This window comes from Coffea arabica, chromosome 2c (genome assembly GCF_036785885.1).
Source record: "Coffea arabica cultivar ET-39 chromosome 2c, Coffea Arabica ET-39 HiFi, whole genome shotgun sequence".
Classification (NCBI taxonomy): Eukaryota; Viridiplantae; Streptophyta; class Magnoliopsida; order Gentianales; family Rubiaceae; genus Coffea; species Coffea arabica.
This window is the reverse complement of record NC_092312.1, coordinates 74378316-74402584: the sequence shown is the minus strand read 5'-3', so window position 1 is coordinate 74402584 and position 24269 is coordinate 74378316. Positions and strand designations below refer to the sequence as shown.

Genomic DNA, 24269 nt, shown 5'->3' with positions numbered 1-24269 from the left:
CATAAAACTTTTATCTAACTGGGAGCTTTCTGCGGGAGCAGCATCAGTACTTGTTGAGCTGCTGCCTTGAACGCTGAACAGCATGTTCTTTGTCTGATCACCATACAGTCCGAATCCATTATTGAATATGCTCCTAGGACCATTTTTCAACTGCCTTTCCAGGAAGCGCCTCCACCAATCATTGCTTAGTGAATTTGCCGCATAATCTAGATAACTGTTCTTCTGTGACATTAATGCTTGAATGGATGATGACAAGATTGAATTACTTGACTGTTGGAGAGTTCCCTGATTATTGTTGCCTGCCAGCATATTTGATGGTCTCAAGATTGACATAGTACTGCTTGATAGCCTGGAATCACTAGAATAAAGGTGCAGGTTTCTTGAGGCTGAAATGGACTTGATGCCAAGAGGACTTTGATGAAAAGGTGCTTTTCCATTCCCATAGAGCATAGACCTGAGATTTGGATTTCTTTGCAAAGAGCTGAAATACAATGATGAACGCCATGAAGTTATGCTTGATTCTCCAACATGATTTGTGAGGTTCATCCCAAAGTTTGAAACACCAGCTTTTTTCAGTATAATACGATATTTCTGAAGATGTGTAAATTATTAAAAAAAAAAAAAGGAAGTTAAATTGAGTACATAACCTAAAAAGAAGTGATATGCCATTTTTGTTAAAAATAAATAAATTCAGTTTTTGGACATTTTAGTTTTGCACTATGACTCTTAAGTTACGACTCTTGTGGGTGATCCCATTCATTGTCCCCAACGCCGGGAGCAATGATTCTAAGATTTTATGGTGCTGTATTCATAAAATCACGTGTCTATCTTTCTAGGGAAATCGAGCATTAACTTTTAAAGATATGATTGTAATGAGTAATTCTCATCCTCATGCTTGCATCTAAATTTATTACTATCACAAAGATTAGGCAATAAAGAGAGTAAGACGGTAAATAAAACGTCGCGATTATCTTCTTTCAATCAATCAAGACAAATTAATTCTTTTCATGTTGTTTTTTAAGTGTACTCTTTTTATGGTATACCGTAAAGCGTAATTATACGTGTGTGTTAATTAACGACGTGCTTAAAATCGGTTGCATGTAATACAAGAATAATTGACCTAGTTTTCAAGGTTTCTTTCAAAGGGCAAGCATCAAAAGAAATCAAGAATAATCCATGAAATGTGACCGAAAATAGACCTGCAAGTGACTGGCAACATGTTCCCTTTTCAACCACGGCACGTTCATAACTTCAACTATTCTCTTTGGGACAGGTTCTACACGCAAAGACAAGTTAATTAATACATAATTAAGCTGAAAATAGTGAAGATCAAATTAATGGAAAATGGGATTTTGACTTCTTACTTTCAGGGAGTATCATTTCCATGGCTTCCAAAAATTTCATATGCAACTCATCAGTCCAAATCATCCTAGGTCTCTTTTCCACATTTTCAGAATCTCCGCTTGCCCCACTTTTTTCACCCTTCATCTTTTTCCTCTTTCGCTTTCGATATTTGCGTGGTTGATCGCCGTTTGAAGGTGTATTTTCCCTACCTGTGGCCTCCAGATTTACGTTTTCAGAGGCTGAAGCCATTTGACCACTTCCCTCTCCTTTGCTCTCAGCAGCATATCTTTTATCTTCTATAGCAGTGACAGATGCAAACTCCCATAGATGGTCAACGTCACTGACATTCAAAGAGCTTAGAAAATATGCTGCAAAGCTGCTTTCTTGGTCTTTCAACTCAAATGTTTGTTCATCTGGTGACATCACTGCAATAGACAACGAATACAATTTTTTTATTGGTTCAAAAAATTTAACTCCTTATTTCTTGATGTTTTAACAATTAACTTCACTAGGGTTTTCTTTGACTCGGCTGTTGTTTTGAACAAGCTTTTAGAACAAGAACGTTAGTAAATCAACGTGCCCTTTTATCAACTGGAGTATTAGGGTTTGAAATTCACCATTTGCTTCTCTTAACCTGCTGGATGTATCAAAAATTATATATAAAAAAAATTTAGAAAGAAACCCAAGAAAGAAGGGAAAAAAAAAAAAGAGAATGGCAAACAACACCATATGGAAACATGATAAAACGAAGCAACGTAGAATTGGGGTAGCAACACTTACAAAAGGTAGGCAAATTAAGTTTCTTCTCGATATGGTGTAGAATATCGCCTGGAACCTGTCCTTGTATCCTATGGAGATTTGTGAGGATGAGATTTATTGTGTCCTTTCTGTTGCAAACGGCACCCAAAGTTTCCAAAGGCCTTCCAACATGCAAAACTGAGAAGAAAGAGAAGTAAGAAATGTTCTTGATGCTAAGATGAGCATTTGCCATTGAATCAGATGGATGAAAAAATGTCTGGAAACTTTGATAACTCAAAGGAGCATGAGATATATAACTTGCAAATCTAGATGAATCTCTACACGAGAAGAAGATGAAAAATAAATTTCTGAACACTTAAAAAGTTGTTGATAGATAACTTGTAGATGCGTATCAGAAGATAAAAGAATCAACACCTTTAAACAAATAAAGATAACAAAAATCTACACAATCAATGTAAGAATTTCTATGGTGAAAAATCTGTTTATTGAATACCTTCATAAGTGCAACTTTGTAACATTTCTGCAACTATATTACGGCATGTAAGGTCATCATGGACAACCAGTAAACAGATTCCTTTGGTTCCCATAGAATAACTGGATTTCCTATCTGAGGTGACTTCTATAATCTTCTTGTTTAATTTTCTCAAGTTAATGGAGCAATCTGTGAGATATCTTATTTTGGAGAGATAAGGTGGCAGCAAATAGGGGAGAGTAAACAAGCTAAGTTTTTCGTCCACTTAAGGTCATTTATATAAATCACACACACACAAACACACAACCCCCCCCCCCCCCCTCTCTTTTCCCCCCAAACACTCATAAAAACCTCCAAAGCCCCAGCGAGAAAAAGAAAAATAAAATTTGAAAACTTTGGTTTTCAAGAATTTGGAAACTTCATTATTAGCAGGTGGGCTCAGGTTTTGAACGACATAAAAATTTTGGTTATTGGATAAAGCTTCAGAAAATAAAGTTAGAAAAAAAAAAAAAAAAAAAAGAGCAGCGTGCGCATAAATATTTAAAGAATCAGGAACAAAATGATGGTAGGAAATGTGAATAAGAGTTTGTAGTTGACGGTAGATGGAGTTAATAATACAGTGAGTACCTTATTAGGATTTTCTGAATTGCTTTTTTCCTTGGAAATATACAAATTTTTACAACCATTATGAAACAACTATATTTTTATTGTTTATTGGGAAAGCCATGATTCAATTAATGCATGTATTTTTCTCTTTTATATCTAGGAAAATAATTTATAGAATAAACGATAAGAACAAGCATTGCTTTTATGGCAAAGCGTCCAGAACTCTAACACAAAAAAGGAAAGCAAGACTTTTAGCCAGTGGGATCTAATCGGTTTTACCATAAATAAATGCAAAAACAATGATATAATTTGGTTGGTAGGGCTAATCACTTGTAAACTAAATTAATTTCAAAATGATAGTTTTAAATGTTAAATTAGTCGGATGGAATTCATGTTGTCTTCTTCTTTTCATTTTTGAAATTAAAATATGGGAAGAGGGGTGAGGATTGAACTATGACATTGAACCTGTTAATGTTAGCGAATAATTAATCTAGGAAATAATTCAATTTCAAAAGGGTACTTGTAAATGTTAGGCTAGAAGGATGGGATTCATGTTCTCTTCTTCTTTTCATTTTTGAAATTAAAATACGGGAAGAGGGTGAGGACCAAACTATGACATTGAACATGTTAATGTTAGCAAATAATTAATCTTGATAACCCTTGTCTCGTTATTCATGCCGGTGATATTTTTCAATAATAAAAATGAAAAAAGCAAATAATAATAAGAGAAATTCAATAACAATAAGAAGAATTAGCTAGTTTTAGTTAGTGTCATCAGGCTATTTGCAATGAATTTAGCCAGGTTTCCGTTTTAGGTTAATCATAGATTAAAAGAGTAAAAAAAAAAAAATTGGCTCTTAGTGATTTCAATGAAATTTAAGGTGGATCACTTGCATTGCAAAAGTTTTGGCACTATTAAGAAAAAAAAATCTAAACCATTAACACATTAAGACAAATCAGTAATGTTTCCTGTCATGCCACCTACTTTCTTAATTAAGTCAATACACCCCTTGGTTTTCACTTTTTACCTCTTAAGTACATTTTGTTCATGAAAGTCTTTATAATTTCATATTTGATTATGTTAATGGTGTTATTGAGCATTATATAACCTAAAATATTCTATGCCTAGTCACTTTTAAATCTCTCATTCTCCACCTCTACATACATACATACAACATACATTGAACCTATTTTCATGTCATATGCACAATCAAAAGAAACAACAAGCACGTAGCAATCAGTCACCAAGGAGTGTAGACAGGGATGCTAATGGAGTAATTAGGAGCATTTGAAGATGGTCATTTTACTAGTGTTTCATCAATGGTAAAACTGTCTTTTGACATTGAAAAACTAGCAGCAAATTGGAAAAGGAAACTCACATTGGTTGAATTTGAAGAATAGGGGTTAATGTGCAACTGAAACATAGTTGAAGGGAGTTTTTAGAAATTTCCCTGCTACTAACTTTTTCAATCGAGCAGGTACACTAAAATTACCACAAAAAGTCCTACCGAATTACTGCTTGATGTAGGGTGGCCTCTCATCAATTGTCATATTAAGTGACTTTTTAAAAAATTAGACGGATATATAGTGTACCTGTCTGGTCCTATGGTGATTCCATTCCCACCTGTCCCCTTCGAGCCAATTGGATCTTCCACTTAGATTAAAATAGTGTAGAATACTATAGATAAAGTGAATATTAATAATAATAAAAAAAAAAAAAGAATTACTGCTTGATGTGAATCTACTACTACAGAGACAATAATGGGGCCCAATATTTGGGCTCGGTTTAGGCCCATTCTTTACCACGACTCGAGCATGGGCAGGATTAAGTATGGTCCTGGGTCCCAAATCTGCCCCATATTTTCAGCCAGACATATTACACGGTAAAAAAAATGTATTACACGGTATATCTAGTCATTCAGTCCCGTCGATTTTCCAATAAATTCAATTGGACCCGTTTCCTTAGAATAGGTTAGAGTAGAAGTAGGAGTAGGATAAACAATTTACCATTGACAAATATATATACATATGTATATATATATATTATATTATAAAATATATAATGAGAAAATTCTACCAAGGCAAGGCTGTAGTAGGATCGCAGGAGTACTGTATCAGATAACCTTTTAGTGTTTTAGCTTTGTTGGCCGCCAAACGGATTTGAAATCCCTCTTTGGATGGATTGAAGCAAACTTACGGTTTTACCCTTCTATGGAGAACATCTTGTACAATGATTAACTAATTACAGAAACTTCCCCTGAGATTTCTGACATTTGCACTGACCTCCCCTGTGATTTGAAAAATTACACTGACCTCCCCTGAGATTACTAATCATTTTCAAATTTAGTCCAAACGATTAAAATATTATTTTAGAGAGTGAAATTAGAATTTTGTACCAGATTTGCCCTTTGTGCTGCATGTCCAATGAATGACAAAGTACTATAAATCAATTAACAATTAATAAACTTTAACGAATATAATTTATGCGCAAACACACATTACTCATTTAAAGTACCGGCTCTTTACGGGTGTTTTAATTTCAAACATTTAATTTATGATAAATATATCAATATTTGTAAGTAAAATTCAAAAAATATTATAGTAATATTCTTGCAAAAAGAAAATCTTTAGGTTATTTATTTAATATAAATTAAATATTTAAAAAAAAAAGAAATAGCCCATAAAGTATTAATTTTTTATGGCTTTCATCCATTACATGAGTAAAGTATTCGCTCTTTATGTGCATTTTATTCTGAATCATTTAATTTATATTAAATACATAAATGTTTGTAATTAAAATTGAAAAAGTGTTATATTAATATTTTTACGGAAGAAATTAGTAGGTTTTGTATTTAACAAAAATTAAATATTTGAAAGTAAATACAAATCTGTATTTGAGCGTAAATATTTGTATTAAATTAAATATTTTAAAGTAAAATACCCGTAAAGAACCGGTATTTTAAATAATTACCGGCTCTTTATGGACAAACACGCATTACTCATTTAAAATACCCGCTCTTTACAGGTATTTTACTTTCAAACATTTAATTTATGATAAATATATCAATATGTTTAAGTAAAATTCAAAAAATGTTACAGTAATATTCTTGCAAAAAGAAAATCGGTAGGTTATTTATTTAATATAAATTAAATATTTTTTTTAAAAAAAAGAAATGGTCCATAAAGTATTAATTCTTTATGACTTTCATCCATTACATGAGTAAAGTACTGGCTCTTTATGGGTTTTTTATTCTGAATCATTTAATTTATGTTAAATACATAAATGTTTGTAACTAAAATTGAAAAGTGTTATATTAATATTTTTACTGAAGAGAGATTGGTAGTTTTTGTATTTAACAAAAATGAAATATATGAAAGTAAATACAAATCTGTATTTGAGCGTAAGTATTTGTATTAAATTAAATGTTTGAAAGTAAAATATCCATAAAGAGTTTGTACATTAAATAGGTAATGCGTATTTGTCTATAAATTATACTCTTTAAAGTTTATTAATTGTTAATTGATTTGTAGTACTTTGTCATTCATTGGACATGTAGTACAAAGGACAAATTTGGTACAAAATTTGTATTTCACTCCCTAAAACAATATTTTAATCGTTTGGACTGAATTTACAAATGATTAGTAATCTCAGGGGAGGTCAGTGTAAGTTTTCAAATCACAGGGGAGGTCAGTGCAAATGTCAGAAACCTCAGGGGAGGTTTCTGCAATTATCCCTTATTATTATTATTATTATCATCTTACTATATATGAAGCTTTCTTGTATAGTGATAAACTAATTATTATTATTATTATTATTATTATTATTATTATTATCTTAGTATACATAAAGTGGGAAAGCGGGGAGGAAAGAGATTGGTGTAAACAAATTGTGCAATTTAATATATTGTCTAATCTACCCTTATTTTAAAGGAAAATTACATCATTTTAACTATCCATCTCCTTATCAGGTTGTCATTGCTTTATATGTGTTGAATTAATTATCACTAACCTAATAAAAAATTCATAGTTTCTTAAAAATACTAAAATTGTTGAATACTTATAAACTAACGGTTTGTTTAACGGGTGCCCATAGATTAATATATATTTCAAATGTTATATTTTTAAAAATATAAGATTAATTAGAACAAATAAAAAAATATAAGAAATGGTAGGGAAGGTTAAATAAAGAAAATATATAAATACAAGAGAAGATAATAATTGTTAGTATGTATATATATAATAGTTTAGATAAGCATTAGATGCGTTAATAAATGTCCTAAAAGCACCAGTTAGAAAAACCCATAAATTAATGCTTTTCAACAAAAATAAATCAAATTCTTTTAAATATCATTTTTTTTTCAGTTGCACACACATGAATGATGCCCATGCCATGTTCATCAACTTGCTTGCGCCCCAAAAAATTTGGAAAAAAATTATAAAGAAAAGTTCACTTACAAAATGTGACTAAAAATCACGATATGTTTAATAATATATACAAATAAGAAAATCCCTATATTCAAGGAAGTGAAACATCATTTAATTTGCGATAGTTGCACAAGTCATGTATCACTTAGTATAAGATTTTTCTTTAAAAAAAAAAAAAGAAAAGGAGGCAAGAAGCTTGAAACATGCGCAGGTAGCATTCATTTCTGCTTACACGACATCATTGCCTCTTTCTGGTGCAAGCTCTAAACAATCAAAGAATCTTCAATCAGCAATGGCGGACAATGAAGCAAGCTAATCTTGATTTCGAAATCTTAGAAAACAATCTTAGCAACTTCAACCCAAATAATTTAGATTGAAAATCATGGTCACTCCACAAAACTAACATCATTTTGCTAAGACCCAAATTTAGCCATTTACACTTGAGATTGTTGATCAAAGGCCTATATAATAAGCAAAGATAATTTACATATCACACTAAGATTAACTTGCTTTGAAGATGCAACGGGACTGGCTCGGCACATTAAGATCATTGCTTATCCAAACAACAGGCGACGCCTGGCTGACTTGGAGAAATTAGGACTCTTTCCTTTTCTCTCTCTATCAGAAGATCCTGACTTGTTCTCTGAACCTTCATCTGCATTCTCCCGAGGCTTTTTTCCACAAACAACTTTAGATGAACGGTAAAACTCTGTGATGCTGAGCTGGACACCTGGTGTTGATTCTGATTTTGGTTTCTTTCTCTTTGACTTCATTTCTCTTAATACCTGGATTTGTTTATTGAGGTTACATTTGTGAAGGAAGAAAACAAAATCAAGCAAACAGAGAGAGGGAAAAGATGCTTTCTTCTTACCTGTTCTTTCAGAAATTGATCCACTTTTTCAGGGAAGGCATTTCGGACGAGCTCCATATCTTCATCAGTCAATAAGTACCAGCAACCATCATCAATGTGAATCTGGGGAACATCTACCTCGTCTAATAGATCTATGGAGTCATTGGCTTCCCCGAGCTCCTGCTGTGCATTGGGTTCTTCAGGGGTCGTGTAAACAGCATCAGCCACTGTTCTTGAAGCTTTCCTCCATTTAACTACGTAGAGTTGATGTCCATATCTAACTTTCATGCGGTGAATAGAATGAAAAGCATATTGGCCGCATAACAACTCAGTCTTTGGATCTGACGCCATCTCTCTCAAGAAAATAGTTGACAGAAATGGAAGCATTCTCTGTCGTATATAAGATGGCTCCCAATGCTGAGAATAAGCTAGATAATCAATCAGCATTTCTGTTTTGGGATTTGCCCATACTATTTGATGATTATCATCTGTTGAAGCATCAAGAATACTAATTTTTAGTGGCTACAAACATTATAAACTTTATAGAAGGAAAAGCAGCAGGGCTTTAGAATGGACAAACAAAAATTATAAACTAATATAGAAATCTTCTCTTTTTACATTCAAATGTAAACAACCCCGTCCTGGTTGGGTGACTTCAAGGAATCAGCCATACCTATTCCATTCTTATCTCTCAAGTACATTTCCACAATCTCCAAATTTGGGAAATTAGGCTCCAAAGCAATCTTCTTGCAAATCTTTAGTTGCCAATTTTCTTTCTTTTGCTGCTCTTTGGCTTTTTGCTCCTGCCAGTCAACACAATACCATGATCAGAATAAACATATTGTGATAGGTGCAATCTTAAGTTATCCAAAATAGCATAGACATTTTAAGTAAACTAAAATGCCATACATTAAAGCAGGAGTCAATTAACTCACTCCAGTAGATACTCAAGAAGATAGAAACAAAGGGAAGAGAAAGTTGTACCAAATTGCAGGCAGAGCAGTGGCATTTGAACCCCTGTGGTTTTTTTAAGCAACCTTCACCAGTGACAGAACTGCAATATTGACAAGCAGACTTGAGATGAGCTTTTCTGCTTCCTGGATGACCACATAGTGAACAATGAAGAAGTTTTGGCTTATGATAGGCCTCCTCTAAACTATGTACAGAATCACCTTCTGAGTTGAGATACCCAGGGATGACAATCTTGTCGCCTCTGCCAATTTCACGCAGCCTGCAAATTGTTCGCAGCATTGACAACAATAATATAGTTGGATGCACCATAGGAACGTTTCCTGCCCCAAAGGAATACTACGACTCCTGCATGCAGAACATGTACAAAATTTACCAAGTATAAATAACGAACCTATTCAGAATCTCATCTTCGCTAAAAGTTTTGACAAAGCGCAGTGCTGTATCAACACCAATCCCTCGTACACCATTCATATCGTGGTCATTCCCAACCAAAAGAGAAATTGCAATCAAGTGTTTTCTCTGGAGTCCAAGACCGGCCTCGATGTCCACCATATGGTAGCACTCAAATGGCTCCTGCACGACATGACTACAGTTACTGGGTTGCAAATAAAGAGAGTTTCCCCTCAGCAATACACAAGAATTGAAGTCATAAATACTAAAATGAATTGGACAAGACAAAGGATATGGTACTCAAGCGAGTCTTCTACACCTCCCCAACTTAGTCAAATAAAAAAGAGAGGGAAAAAATTGGGTTGATTTAGAAAATCAGTTTTTGGACTTATGATCCAGGTATAAACTAACTGAGACCAGCCATCATAATAGCTAGAGCTCATCTTTAGTAACATTAGCCTTCAATTCACCGAGAAATTTGTCTTTTCTTTAACAGTAAACTAGTTCAAATCCTGAGCATGCCCATAATTCCCAATTTACTGATATTTGCACTTTCAGACATAGACTTTCCTAGTTTCCTTCTTCACTATGATGCTTATATGTTTAAGGTGATAAGGGGGTAGCTCCAGCATGTACTGATTCATGTGAAACCGTGTCACAGATTAAAACACAAGCTATGGTTATCAAACAAGGCATGCATTATTTCTCAAGATATTGAAGCAGTAACTGATAGGAACAACAGGTGGAAGTAAGGAGCATAGATTGGATCCATAAACCACTACCTGGATATCTCTTTAATATCAAGCGATGTGCAATCACACCCAACAACAAAGTCATCCAAAAATTCACACAATCTGAGAATAGTGTTCTCACATATATTTCTATTTTGGATCAAGTCATATGCATAAGCTTTTGAAATGAACTACCACCAATATCAACATATCAATCTTGTGATGTTTTTGTGCAAAATCATACAGGGATCCAGCAGAATAAAGGGTAAAAAGAATCTCAATCATCCATACTAAAAAAACCATAGACAAACTACTTAGTTTCTGTCCAGTAAATTTGCTGACCAAAATGAAAGGAAGAAAAGTCAGGCTTCTTAACGTGCACCATTCAACGATAAACTGAAAGACCAGAGCACTAAAATTACCTTGGAGTTAGGGTGGAGGCGTTTAATGACGCATTTCGCCCCAAAGAGAAATGCATCACTGTCAGCAGTAATGCATGCATCAACATGTCCTTCTCTATTTAATTGGGCACACAATGCTTCAGCCTCCCCTTTTGCTTTCAGAACCGGCATTCCAAGAAGTTCAAGTAATTCCTATCAAAACATATAAGTCGGAAACATCTGCATCATGCTACATAAGGCTATTTGCCATTTTGTAAGACAATGCTCGGGCATCTATAATAACTTACAACACATTCTTGGACGCATTTCTTAAATGCCTGGTTCCTTTGAACAGAAATGCCCCCTTCAGCTACTGGCAAACTCGACAAATCAATGCCGGACGCTCGAAAAAATCGCTGGATTCTTGCTTGAGACTTCAAAGGCGATGGGGTCCCATCCAGTACGAATACTGGAAATGCCCCAAACTGCACAATCACCGGAGAACTACATTACTTTCCAATCAGTCAGCACAATTATCGTGCAGTAAGACATGTCGAAATAATCTTCAATCACCGGAGTATAAATTTTGATGATGCGCCCTTCATTCATTCCTCACCTTTCTTTGAATAACCTTTTCTATCTTTTAAATGAATCTCTTTTTCTACACAAACAGATAATCCCAGAAAATTTTACAGAAAATTAAAAGATACGAACTTTATTATAAGCTAAGCTTAAAAACAAAAACCCAAAAGCATGTAACAGCAACAGTGCACCCGAAAACAGAATGCTCTTCAAACGCAACAGAGCGAAGCCACCCTTCCCGACAAACCCACAGCCAAAAAAAAAAGAAAAAAGAAGGAATAACTTCCCCTGAATTTTGAGGAGAAGAAACAAAAATGTTTTTCTTCAATCTTTTAGCAGGGGAAGGAAAATGGCGATTGTGGAATTTGATTAGTGACTGTGTAGTATTAAACCTTTCAGTAACTAGTGAAAGAAAAAAAAACAGAGAGACCTTAGAGAAAAGATTAATGGTACGGAAAAAGGTGAGTCTGAGGTGAGGATCACGAGTGTGGGCTTTGATGGCGGTCTCATGTTGGACGATCCAATAAGAGAGGTCTACAGCAACCCTTTTATTTCTCAAGAAGTCGAAGCCTTCATGTCTGGCATAGGGTTTTAGCAATTCCCAGAAGTGACCTCCAATCCCCATACGATACAAGTATTTGTTCAAGAATGGTAAACTCTACTGCAGGAGAGAAAAGGGATTTCTGGGAAATCCAAATTGGGGCAGGACGACTCAGGAAATGGCGATTTTACATGCTTCTTTCTGCCGTTTTGGTAGTTGATGCCTCACGAAAGGGGTGGAGGGAGATGACAGAAAGAGCAAGACTGCAAGAATGAATTTTCATTTTTTTTCCCTTTTATCTTTTATAGCCGTTGCAGAGCCCGTGGGCCGGTTTATGCAGCAATTTTAAACACTAGCATTTTAATCCGTGTTATGCGTAGATTTGTATTTAATTTAATATAATAATATATATTTATATATTACAGTAAATGAAAAAATATATTAAAAATTTAAAAATTTTAAATAATGTATGCTTAACATATTAAAAAAAAACTTTAGCACAAAACAGATTTTCCTAATTTTAACATCTTAAATAAATTGAAACTAAAATTTAGTTCCCTATTGTCTGTCAATATATGATAAAATTTTGAATAAAATAATTTAATTTATAATGATTTACATGGTAGAGCTATTGTAAGTTTTTTTTTTTTTTTTTTTTTCAATAGGCGACAAAAGATATCATGTTATATCCATATATCAAACATTATAATATAAAAACATATATCATAATTAATTCATTTTTCTCGATTTTAGAAAAAAAATGTTCTTCCATCTTGTACCCCTCAAATTGTTAAGTGTTTATAGAACAATATTTTTCATATACTTTAATATAGATTACAAAAATAAATCTTTGTAAGATATGTCATTAGAGTTTTCAAAATTATTAAAAACTATTACTTTTTTGTCTATTTTTACGTGCCAATTGACTATCTGCTGCTTCCTATGACTTTTACACATCCAACCGTGGTACCTCTTTCTTTTCATTTTTTGCCATCTCTATCATACTTCCATAATTCTCTTCTTTCTCCTCTCATCTCTTCACACAACTTTGTTGTTTACTTTCCTATTTTCGATTTTTCTCCACATTTTTTAACTTCTCATCGTTCTCTTCCATTTACCTCTAGCTTTTTATTATCGTCACTAAATTTTTATCCCCTTCCCCCTCATCATTCTCCCAAACCTTTGGATAGCCCTCCAACCTCTATCCCTTACGGCCAACCCCCTTCATTTTCCTTTCCTACATTTTTCTCTTTTTCTTCTATTTGCCCAATTAGAATAAAGTAATATTATAGTTTTTCATTCGAGATAATATTATGTTATAAAAAATCTATAGTTTTCTTTTATATACTTTAAGAATTACATACATACATATGTATATAACATGCTGTGTGTGTTGGGATTTTCCTTTTTGTATTAACTGTGATAGGCATTGCTCACATCTATTGGTTTGAGAGTCCTAATTTTTCCATTTTTATTCAAAATATAACTTAACATATTGTTAATGTTACACTATTATAAAGTGAATTTGGTGAGTAAATTATAAAAATGAAAATTCAATACAAAGTATAAAAACACCAACTTTAGTTATTTTTCATATAAATTTTGAATTGAATAATTTCAAATTTTCGAAGGATAAGTTGAATCCATATTCAACTCCAAAATTGAAGAGTTAAAATTTGAAGTAAAAGAAAAAATTCCATAACTTGCAATTTGGTTTTACACTTAAAATATACTTATAATTGTATTTTCAAAATAAAATTGGAAAGATAAAATTTGAAGCAAATGAAAATCATAACCTTTAATTTTGGTTTAACATTTTTACAATATAGTATTGGTATCTGAAAATGCAAACAAAAAACTAATAATATCTTATAATACCCTCAACAACTAAAAAAAACAATCTATATAAAAATGACGTAGCAGTTATAGATTGACATATTAAAAAATGATAAAAATACATAAAATAATCAATAATACCTATGGATATTCTTAGCATTTGGATTTTATATTCTTATTCAAATTTAATTAGGGTCAAATTTGGATTAGATGTAAACAATTAAGTAGATATAGTTTAGGGTCAAATGGTCTATATTTTTTTCCTTAAACTATATTGTTACTTTTTTTAATTTTTGGTAGAATTGTTATTTTTTATTATTACATTTCATCAAAAATAAAGATTTCAAACAAAAATTTCCATATTTAAAGGCTAGCAATACTTTGTTTTTTAGTTAGTGATTTCATAATTTAGGTTTCATGAATGGTACTATCATTCTTGATTTTTTAAATCCATGATCAGTGAATATTATTTCCTTTTTATTTTCTATATAATGTGCCCTCTTAGTTAGAATTACTAAGTTGAAGGGTTAAATATTATTATTACATTTTTACTTTTAGTAGGTTTGGTGATGTTTCCTTTTTATTTAGCCTCACATTAATATACTTCAAACTAAATTCCTATGTAAGTGAAGCCACTTCTTACCTTTTGAATTCAAAAAGTATGAAGGGATATATAATGAGTTTAAAAAATAAAAATCTATTAAAAAAAGAATAAAGAGTTGGAAGTATTCTAATTTAACCACACTAAAAAACTTTTTTCAAATTTATATAGATATATATATTCCTATATAATTGGAGTTACTTCTTACTTTTTGAATTCAAAAGACATGAAAGGATATATAATAATTTTAAAAAATTAAAATTCTATATATATATATATATAAAGAATGAAGAGTTGAAAGCATTTTAATTTAGAGTAAATATTTCCTACACTGACGGTGTATACACTATCATCGTTGGATTCATGACATGTGTGCAGAAGTTAAATTTCAAATTCAAATTTTGCATAATTGTCAATCATCCAATACTGATAGTGTATACACTGTCAGTGTAAGAAAGATTAATCCTTTAATTTAACCATGTTAAAACACCCATCTCAAATTTATACAATATAGATATGGGCTGGCCACTGTGGCCGACTAAACGATGGATGAAGATCATATTACCCATTCATGTTTAATGGGCCACCATTGACTGCGGAGAAAATCATAGAATTCAACAATGTTTATAGGCTTCAAAATACTGGAACTGGAGGAGTTGCTTACCAGAAATAAATAAATAATGGAGTTAATATTCATGTCTTTATAAATGAGTAAATTCTATATTTCTATACAACTAGAGGTGGCAAAATGGGCGACTTGGACGGGTTTGGATTGAGTAAAATGGGTAATGGGTATAAGTAAGTCAACCGATTTATATCAATTTAATTAGATTCGTATAAATGGGTAAGTCAAAAAATAAATTGGGTAACCAAATTGCCCATTTATAACCCATTTATTTTAACTTTTGTAAACTCATTTAAATTCATTTTTGCAAACTAAGTTATCAATTTATATCGCCTTTTGCACCCATCATTAGTTTTAAATATTTACTTATAATGTTCAATAAGCCTAATTATCAATTTTTTTCCTATCCGTACTTTATGTCGCAAAATTACATGCTATTTAATAATTGAATAATAATAATATAAAAAATTGAACTAAGTACTACAAAAGCTAACATAAAAACTTAATCCAAAAATTTTGAACCCCTAACATTTTTTTCATATATAAATTTAAAATTTCATTTTGAAAAGATAGGAAAAGAGGTTAAAAATCATCATAAATTGGTAATGTTGAAAAAATGAGCAAGTTAACAAACTAAGAGAAAATAAAATAATAAGACAAAACCAACAAATAATGTAATAATGAAACTAAAGTAGTTAACATCATGACAAAATGAAAAATCTGAAAAAAAAAAATGGGTGGGGAAAGAAAAGAGATTTGGGGAAAGACAATTCTAAATGGGTTAATTGGGTTTCATGGGTTACCCAATAATACCCATTTATTAATGGGTTAATTGGGTTTCATGGGTTACCCAATAATACCCATTACTCATTTATACCCATATGCAAAAATTTAAGATACTCATACCTATCTATTCGTGGACGGGTATGGGTAAATTTAATTCAATGGGTTGATTTGCCACCTATATACTCCCTCCCTTTTTTTATAACTGACGTTTAAGAAATTTGCTCTTAAGTACTTTTATCTATCGTTTTATAATCCCCATGCAGCATTAATTATTTTTTCACAATTTTACCCTTTTATCTCTCTTTTCATAATTGGTGGGAGTTAGTTTGCATTGCTTTTGGTCTAGTAAAACAGCACTATTTAATACTCTAGTGAGAGAAAACATGGGTGAATTGGACAATTAATGAGGGTACAAAAGGAAAGTAGTGTATAGATTTAAACAATGAAAAACTTTTCTTAATTAGTGTGCAAAACTTTAAACGTCAGTTATAAAAAAAGGGAGGGAGTATACAACTAACCCCAAAGTCGAGAGCTTTTAAAATCTTCTCTCACTGGTTAGATTCAGAGTTCGAATTCTATACCTGATAGTTGAGTGTGGAAGGATTAATTATCAAATATTCAGAGTTCGAACTATCTGCTCTTTCTTGCAATTGATTCTTCATCCTAGCAATTAATGAGATCACCGCCCCCCATCCCCCTCTCCCAAAAAAAAGTTTGTGAAAGGCAATTCCTTGCTTTTACTGAGTAGATAGAAGAGCTTTTCTAATTCCACAAGGAACCAACTTGAGCAAGATAGGATGGTTTTATGGATATTCTAGTTGAATCAGAGTATTTACTTTATAAAATGGTATAATCATTTAAAGCTTAGGACACTTCAAAGGCCAGACCAAGAATTTTACTTCTATCACAATGGGTTCTTCTGACTGCTACAAAAGCAAATTTCCAGGCCCTCTCAGCCTCATTCTGTAAATTTTCATTATAGAGTAAGCAAAGAGAAAAATGACTTAAAGAAGTTTATACAGCAGCAAGCAAGGCAAAATCACTTGTAAGAATACCCAGATCATGCTACTAGTTTTTAAGAAACTTTATTCAAGTAACATCTCATGACTCAGAGAAAACGCCAAGGGATTTGCGGATGATCATCAACTCAATAATTAGACAATTGGTTTAGGAGTCAGTCAACTAGACACCTCAATGCTAAAGTACAAACTGATTACCTTATGTTTGCTTGCTTGGCAGTTAAATTACAAATTAAATCAAGCATTTGTCACCTATCTACATGACAGGCAGACAAACATTTTGTTCTTGGCCTGGCGACAAAACAACTGATTAATTCAACGCGTTTGATCATATTGTAAGATTCCCTTGAAGGATTTTGTTGTTTGCTGCATGAACTCATGAATAGTAAACTGCAATTTTTTTTTTTTTAAAAAAAAAGGAGAAAGAATACAGATCATCATTCTACAGTAAAACACATCAAATACCTAGCAGCTTCCAGAGTCCAAGTCCAGACAAGTATACATGTGCTAAAATAGTTCGTGTAGTACACAGACACCATCAACTCCCTCAGCAAGTAGGTAGAACTGAATGCATGTATTCAGTAATTTAATTATTACTATACTATAGGAAAAAAAAGGGTCTACGTCGAAGATCTACTTTCCAAAGGTGAAGATTCGAAGAGCGTTGGATTAGGTGATAAAATTGAATGGGATCGTTAAGTAAGAGAATTCAAGACCTCCTGCCTACTTAGAAAAGAAGGAAACAAGGGAGAGGTGAGGATTCAATTTACGCTCCAAACGTAAAGACATTCATTGAAAAGCATACTGCATTAGGTGTACAATATAAGAAGCTTGTTTCTGGTAAAATAAAAAAAAAAAAATACTATTTAGGTAGTTTCAGCTCTATAGTTATAAGTACGAGCCACAATATACTTTTAGTCTTTGAAACCATAGATGCTTAGCGAGGAAATTATAAATCACTCAGTTAATACAGTCAATTAGATCGACAGTAGCATTCGGACACAAGGTGACGAGCCAACGCAGTGTTCCCCCTGTAGTAAGAAACTTTGTGAGCCAGTATGTGTAATGGCAAATGCATGGAAAGGGTTGAATTGAATTTTACTCTAGTCATGTCTTCACCAAGTATCTGATAAAGCATTAATAACCCTTGTACACGCGACGTAATAAATTCTGTCCCTAACAACAAAATCTTGAAATATTACCAAGAACAATATTCCCCATGCGGCCATGTCCACTAACCACAGTAACACAGATCTAACTCGCACCAAATTTGGCCATAGTTGGGACGGCTGAATCTGCTTTTTTCTCCGACATCTTTGAGGACAAAAAAATCTCGCAATACAGCGGAAGATACTTAAAACAAGGCCTGAGATTTCTCCGGTTTTCATGTCTAAAAAATTTGCAGAGTTAATATTAAAGAATCCTAAGCTACAACACAAGAAGTATCCATGCTTCTACGTCCGTGTTTGTCTTTTTCCTCACGTTACATTGTTCCCTTCACCTAATTAAGCGCACCCGAAGTTGCCACTCTCCTTCTCATTCCCTGGTGCTATATATAAATAGCACCCCAGCTCCATCCTCCCGACCAGTAAAAGCAAAACCCTACATCCTGGTAATTAATCCTGCGTTTTTTTTTTGAAATAAGCTATAGTTTCCATTCGGCGAATTTAATCAAGGGAAAAAGCTAGCCAATGGCTTCATCTTCATCACCCAGACTTGCTTCATATTCTTGTGAGAGGCGACCGCGGTTGCTCAAAGATTTTCTCACAGATGATTCAGCACCGTCGTGTTCTTCAAATGGCCGTTTCATGAATTCGTTTCACAAGAATTCATCCAATACTCAGCTACTCAGAAGTCGTTCGAAAGCCACTTCTATTTCAATCTCTGCCATCCACAAGGCTTCAGAAATGGTGATAAATGCCATTAAGTTTTTACCGTTTGCTTCCATGGTGAAATCTCATTCCATTTTACCAAGAAGCATTTCGCGCAAGCTATCCAGAAGCAGGGATCATAAAGACAGTAAACTTGCTCCTGTTGTTCCTGGGGCTGAAGAGGTCTCAGTGGCTACACCCAAAATCAAGGACATTTTACGATGGAAATCATTCAGGGACGTGGTGGAAGAACTTTCAACCAGCTGGTATGAGAGGGATTTTACTGCTGAAGATTTACCTTCATGGGGTGGTGATCAAAATACTGAGTTCATGGACCACAACAGGAAAAAAATGGAGGTGAGTCTCATATATAGATAAACGTACTTTTAATGCAAGCATATCCCATATCCATAATTTGAGTGGTATTAACTTACAAGTACTCATCAATCAACTTCATCTGCAGGGGCAATTTTCAATTGATGAGAACGAGCTACACAGCCCAGTTTCAGTTCTTGATAACTCACCATTTCGCGAAGATGGAGGATTCGTTTCTTTCTTCAATCGAAGCATTGATACCATGGAAAGTATGTCTCGAATCTCTCAGCTTTTGCACTGGTTGAAATTTCAGACCTCAGTTTTTTCTTTTTTCTGTCAAACTCGATATCTCTAAGGGGAATTTTTTCCCATTCGTAAAGAAGAAACCCTAGAATCTTGAGCAATTCTGGCGTGCCATAGGAAGTTAACAAACGGTCAACAAATTTCTTCTTTGACTTGTAGCTCAGAAAGTCTTATATGGTGAAAAAACTTGTACAATTTGCCTAGTGGTTGGCCCAAAAAAAAAAATTACACTAGATGGACACACACAAATGATTTGACCACTAATTGATTGGAGATCCTTCAATTCCCCACTTTTATGAGTCAATATTATTACTGCAGCATCAAGGAGGAAATGTAATAATAATTCATAAAAATTTGCAGGGAGGAAATGTATACTTATGCAAAGGATCGAAGAGTTTGAAAGTCTTGCTAAACTGGAGACCTTTGACTTGGAGGAAGGACTTGCCACCGAAGAAGATTCCATAGCCGAAGAATTGGATGAAGAATCAAATGCAGTGGAAGCAAAGGCCAGGGAATTACTGAGCCAAGTCAAAGCAACTGCCTCCTCGGCCAAGAGATTTGAAGCTGATGAAAACCATCTATTACTGGATTTCTTTAGGCATGAATTGGCTGTTACTACAAGCAAAAGGCAAGAAGATGCTGAACCAGCTGGTTATGAACTTCTGAGACTAGCAAAATCTTGGATAGGCAGGGAACATTGCGATGGTACATTTGATTGGGAGAAGGCAGAGGCCTCTCTTAGGGATGTGGAAAATGGACTCAGATGGGACAAGTTTGATGAGGAGCAGCAAGAGCTCGGCCGTGAGCTGGAGATTCATGTCTTGAATTATCTGTTGGATGAGCTTCTTTCTGATCTTGTAATTCAGTTGAGCTCAGGCAAACAATTTTAAAATGAAAAACCTTTAATAGGACATAAAACCAAAATTAGATGCCAGGGGATTGTAAGATGCTGAATCAAATAAGTTCAGAATTTTATTTCCCCTTTTGACAAATTCCTCCTTTCTGAAAAGATAAGACATAAAAATAATTTTCTGAGAAAACATGAGACATTCAAATGGGAGAAGATCATAAGATCTCTAAACTTGTTAATGAATGGACTGCAATAATTTCATATCACTAGTTTTGTTACATTGGCAAGAGCTTGCTAACATAATAACTTCTACACTGAAAGTCCAATCAGCCATCCTATAGTTTTGAAATATTCCCTAAGCTCGCTCGTGCCTTAAGTCAACATTTTGACATCCTATAGGTAAATTCTCTCTCAGCCGACAATGCTGGCTGTTGTCTCACCACCGACAAGAGAAGGCAGTTCCTTTCACTGTTTTGTACAAACAATGACTCGTAAGGTATCGAGCGTAGGCATATTAAATTTATGGCTCTTCAGTCGCTGTAAATTGTAATCGACTGTAGGCATATCATATTCAGAAACAAAAAAAGGGATATTCAGAATTAATGTCTGTAGGACCACTCACAGAAACCAGGAATAAAAGCAACCTCTAAACATCACTTCTCAAAAATAATCAAAACCTATGATACAACCATTCAAGAAGATGCGACACATAAAGAGAAAAACTATTACTCTGGAGTAAGGAACATTAATCAACTTTCAGAAACCATGATGTGCAACATCGAACTTTCCAATAGAATTCGATAATGCAGGATAAGCAATTAATTGATGCTTTATATGTATCAAATGAGAACATAGGCGGGTGCGTATCAGTGAGACTGGCAAGATCTATTCTCCCTCGACAAAAAAACTTTCTTCAACATATTATGCCTTGCCCTTTCCAGCCTGGAACGACTGGACTTTCTGTTGTAATTTGAAAACCTACAATTGATTTGGGGAAAAAAAAAACTTTTAGTTCAATGATAAACAAAAAAAGCAACAAAGTTGACCAACAATAGTCTGCAGTAAGAAGAGGAAGAAGAGGTAAAAACCATGCATCTAAGAACTCTTAATGAAGATTCCTGGACTAGGAGGGTGTGGTGTGACATGGATATTGAAACCCAAACAGACGAACAATCATAATATGCTAATATTAATCTAACTTATTCTTACGGAACAAAGGACAATGGGGTCCAGATTGCATTTAAAAGGTTAATTTAGATACTAAAAATAAGGACAGTTAAAACTGGAGAAGATAACACTAGCATGATCACAATCTGATTCTCACTGTGCACAAAGATATACAGGGTGACTGTCATAATGTTATATCACTACTGATCTTAACTAATGAATGTTGCAGCAATATTTACTGAAGAATGCCACAAACCGTTTCTTGCTTGCTCTTTTGCTTGTCTTCCAAATCCTGAAGAGTAGCATCCAAACGCTTCCTGTGCATAAAAAGTGAATGTAAGGGGTTGCACATGTCAAAGCAGGAAACTCAAAATTGGAAAACAAGGACAAAAAAAATGGCCCACTCGACTCTGAGGTTTAAAAATGCTTATTGATGACTCTCAAATACATAAAAATGGTATAGGAATTTCCAAGCAAGGGACTTTTGCACTCAAAAAAGTTTGGAAAAGAAGAAGATTTACAAGAAAATTAAAAATGATGTATTCCATGTTTGAACCATGACAGCTAAAGTCAACTTGCATTGCAGCTCAGGTAACCTATTATCATGTTTCCTAATACATTTTGAGGAGGGGGCTTGTCCCACTTAGCTGAAGAAACTTTCCAAAAGTTCCAGGGAACTGAACCCCAATAAATGGGTAGTTTTCCTCTCAATGGAAATAATAAAATATTTACTATCCTACAAGGCCCAAGCGGCCTATGCCATACTTAATACCATCTGTACCTGCTAAACCTCTAAAGTACTGAAACAACTGGCATCACTACTTTCTCTACCAAGGTATCCAATTTATGCCTAATGGAGGTCAAGAGTTACAAATCTTGACGCAGATAATCCACTTTCATATGTTCTTCGAAAGCAAAACATAATCTTTGTTTCCACTTGAAAATCTCAGCCTAGACCAAACATAATTATCAAGAAGTGCCATAGTGAACAAGAAAGTACCAGAAGAATGTGAGCATAAATTTCTGGTAACAGAATCTAAAATTCTGAATTCTAACTCTATACACAGACCAAAAAGTGTCCGTGTTTAATTATTATATCAAAAATTACATGTCATCCTTTTATTTGCTGCTTAATGTTGTGCACAGATGCAGCAACTACAATTCTTTTGAACCTCCAAACAACATGTGTTTCCACTCTTTGTTACAAGCACACGAAAATTGCTCTGTCACTCACATTCAACTTGTCCAGATATGCTCTGTCTGACAAATAAACGAGAGTAGGGCAAAAAATAAATAAATAAATAAAGAATCTTGAAATTGCTCCTTCGGTCATTCCCTTGTTAGGCATCATAGGCCATCAAAAAAGCATGCTCTTCTTTGCATTCTTTCCCAACAGCCCAAATACTTTCCTGATCTAAGACTCAGGTTCAAACAAAAACGTAGCATTTGACAGTTCAATTGGCTCATTGATTCAATAATTGATTTCTTCACTTTCTAAAAAATTACTCTATTGAATAGGCTAAAAGTCGGAGTCCCAATAGACACAACTTACAACAAATAAAAGATTCAGAAACTTAATCACTATCACTCGTAGCAACCAATGATCAAGTAATTCGGAGTAAGATAGGGCTTAATAATCTCTATCAACAACCACAAGAAAATACAATGACAAGAATTGTTACTTCACACACTCAAATTGACTTCCAAGTTTACTACACCACTAGTGACCAGCAACAAGTTCTTAACTTCAATTTAATTCCCAAAAAGGAAAAAAAAAAACGAAAACAGAAGATACTTTGTTCATAAAATTAAAGGGAGAATTCAATCAACTGATACTGGATGACCAAAAGGACTTGATAAGCTAAAAAGAAGAAAAGAAACATAGATAAAGAAGACGGCATTACAATTCAGCCGAGATGTAATCAATTCGCTTCCGGACATTGGCTCTGGCCTCTGCTAAATCCTGCTTTACTAGCACCGGTCCTATCAACTTGAAAACATTTGCATCTTCATTCAACAATTCCAATTCCTTCACAAAATATCAAACTTTTCACTAAATACAAAGCTTTAAAAAAAAAACACTCGAAAACAGCGTAGACAGAGGACGAAGCTAGATTAATACTTTGAGAACGAGCTCATTTTCGCCGAGCTGAATCGTGTACTTCTTCCGGACTTGGTGATTCTTCGCAATATCTGAAGAGTTAATGAGATTAAATCAGTAAAAAATGTTGACGCAATAATAAATTAGGGTTAGAAAGGAAGGGGACTGGGGGGGAAAGGAATTGCCTTTTTGAAGTTTGCTGAGATCGTTGGCTTTGTTCTCCAGGTCCCGCTGTAACTCTCGGAGAGCTGTAGATGAAGCCATTCGATCTTCTTCTCTACTGTTTAGTCTGATTACAGATTGCTGGATTCTGAAAGAAAAGGTCAAAACTGAGCTGGTTTTTGGAAAAACCCGGCGTCAGAAAGATACCGGGTCGTGGGTCAATCCTTCAAGCTGCTAGCTTTGGATTGACAGAAGTCGTAACTCGTTAGACGCTAGAAAAAATTAGGTCCTTAATGATTTCAATATTGATCACCAAAAGTTTGATGAAAACAAATTCTGACCCCTGATGCTTTCAATTTTGACCAAAAATGAACAAATTGACCCAAAATTTAGCCGTTGTACTGTCAATGTTAATTAAAATAACGGCCTTGTTTAGCAGGTCAGTTTTCTTGCCAAGTTTATCTGCGACGAGTTTTTTAAAAACGTTAATTATAGTAATCTCAAAAAATTTCTTAAAATTTTTAAATTATATATTTCAAAAAATTTATATATTTCAAAATTTTTTTTAAAAACTTCTACAG

The 24269-nt window shown here is 33.7% G+C and overlaps 3 protein-coding genes across 4 annotated transcripts; 1 reads left to right on the top strand and 2 right to left on the bottom strand.

Annotated features, from left to right (window-relative positions):
- Positions 1 to 7899: 7899 nt before the first annotated feature.
- LOC113727992 (flap endonuclease GEN-like 1) lies at positions 7900 to 12314 on the bottom strand. Its single transcript, XM_027252431.2, has 8 exons — positions 11942 to 12314; positions 11238 to 11414; positions 10972 to 11142; positions 9820 to 10001; positions 9441 to 9687; positions 9130 to 9259; positions 8478 to 8944; positions 7900 to 8391 (listed from the first exon to the last, which is right to left on the bottom strand). Exons 1-8 carry the CDS (start codon positions 12134 to 12136, stop codon positions 8161 to 8163), a joined length of 1800 nt encoding a protein of 599 aa, XP_027108232.1. The 5' UTR covers positions 12137 to 12314; the 3' UTR covers positions 7900 to 8160.
- A 5967-nt stretch (positions 12315 to 18281) lies between these two features.
- On the top strand, positions 18282 to 20524 carry LOC113727990 (uncharacterized). Its single transcript, XM_027252426.2, has 3 exons — positions 18282 to 19147; positions 19254 to 19374; positions 19769 to 20524. The coding sequence occupies exons 1-3, from the start codon at positions 18611 to 18613 to the stop codon at positions 20296 to 20298; spliced, it is 1188 nt and encodes a 395-aa protein (XP_027108227.1). The 5' UTR covers positions 18282 to 18610; the 3' UTR covers positions 20299 to 20524.
- A 302-nt stretch (positions 20525 to 20826) lies between these two features.
- Positions 20827 to 23993, bottom strand: LOC113727991 (prefoldin subunit 6-like). Of its 2 annotated transcripts, none has more exons than XM_072076475.1 (5): positions 23712 to 23993; positions 23548 to 23618; positions 23330 to 23415; positions 21682 to 21742; positions 20827 to 21236 (listed from the first exon to the last, which is right to left on the bottom strand). In XM_072076475.1, exons 1-5 carry the CDS (start codon positions 23788 to 23790, stop codon positions 21180 to 21182), a joined length of 354 nt encoding a protein of 117 aa, XP_071932576.1. In that variant the 5' UTR covers positions 23791 to 23993; the 3' UTR covers positions 20827 to 21179. The 2 variants fall into 2 exon arrangements, with proteins under 2 accessions (XP_071932576.1, XP_027108228.1); XM_027252427.2 differs by having other exon boundaries at positions 20893 to 21236; positions 23330 to 23454; positions 23712 to 23983.
- Positions 23994 to 24269: the final 276 nt, after the last annotated feature.

Bases quoted from the DNA above. Each gene is read 5' to 3' on its own strand.
- LOC113727992 (XM_027252431.2), bottom strand. From the start codon at position 12,136: ATGGGGATTGGAGGTCACTTCTGGGAATTGCTAAAACCCTATGCCAGA. The intron at 11,415-11,941 runs GTCTCTCTGTTT...GTGATTGTGCAG, and splicing joins CCATTAATCTTTTCTCTAAG to TTTGGGGCATTTCCAGTATT. The intron at 8,392-8,477 runs GTAAGAAGAAAG...AAACAAATCCAG, and splicing joins ATCAATTTCTGAAAGAACAG to GTATTAAGAGAAATGAAGTC.
- LOC113727990 (XM_027252426.2), top strand. From the start codon at position 18,611: ATGGCTTCATCTTCATCACCCAGACTTGCTTCATATTCTTGTGAGAGG. The intron at 19,148-19,253 runs GTGAGTCTCATA...CTTCATCTGCAG, and splicing joins ACAACAGGAAAAAAATGGAG to GGGCAATTTTCAATTGATGA. The intron at 19,375-19,768 runs GTATGTCTCGAA...AAAAATTTGCAG, and splicing joins AAGCATTGATACCATGGAAA to GGAGGAAATGTATACTTATG.
- LOC113727991 (XM_027252427.2), bottom strand. From the start codon at position 23,790: ATGGCTTCATCTACAGCTCTCCGAGAGTTACAGCGGGACCTGGAGAAC. The intron at 23,455-23,547 runs GTATTAATCTAG...TATTTTGTGAAG, and splicing joins AAAATGAGCTCGTTCTCAAA to GAATTGGAATTGTTGAATGA. The intron at 21,237-21,681 runs GTTTGTGGCATT...AATCAATTGTAG, and splicing joins AAAAGAGCAAGCAAGAAACG to GTTTTCAAATTACAACAGAA.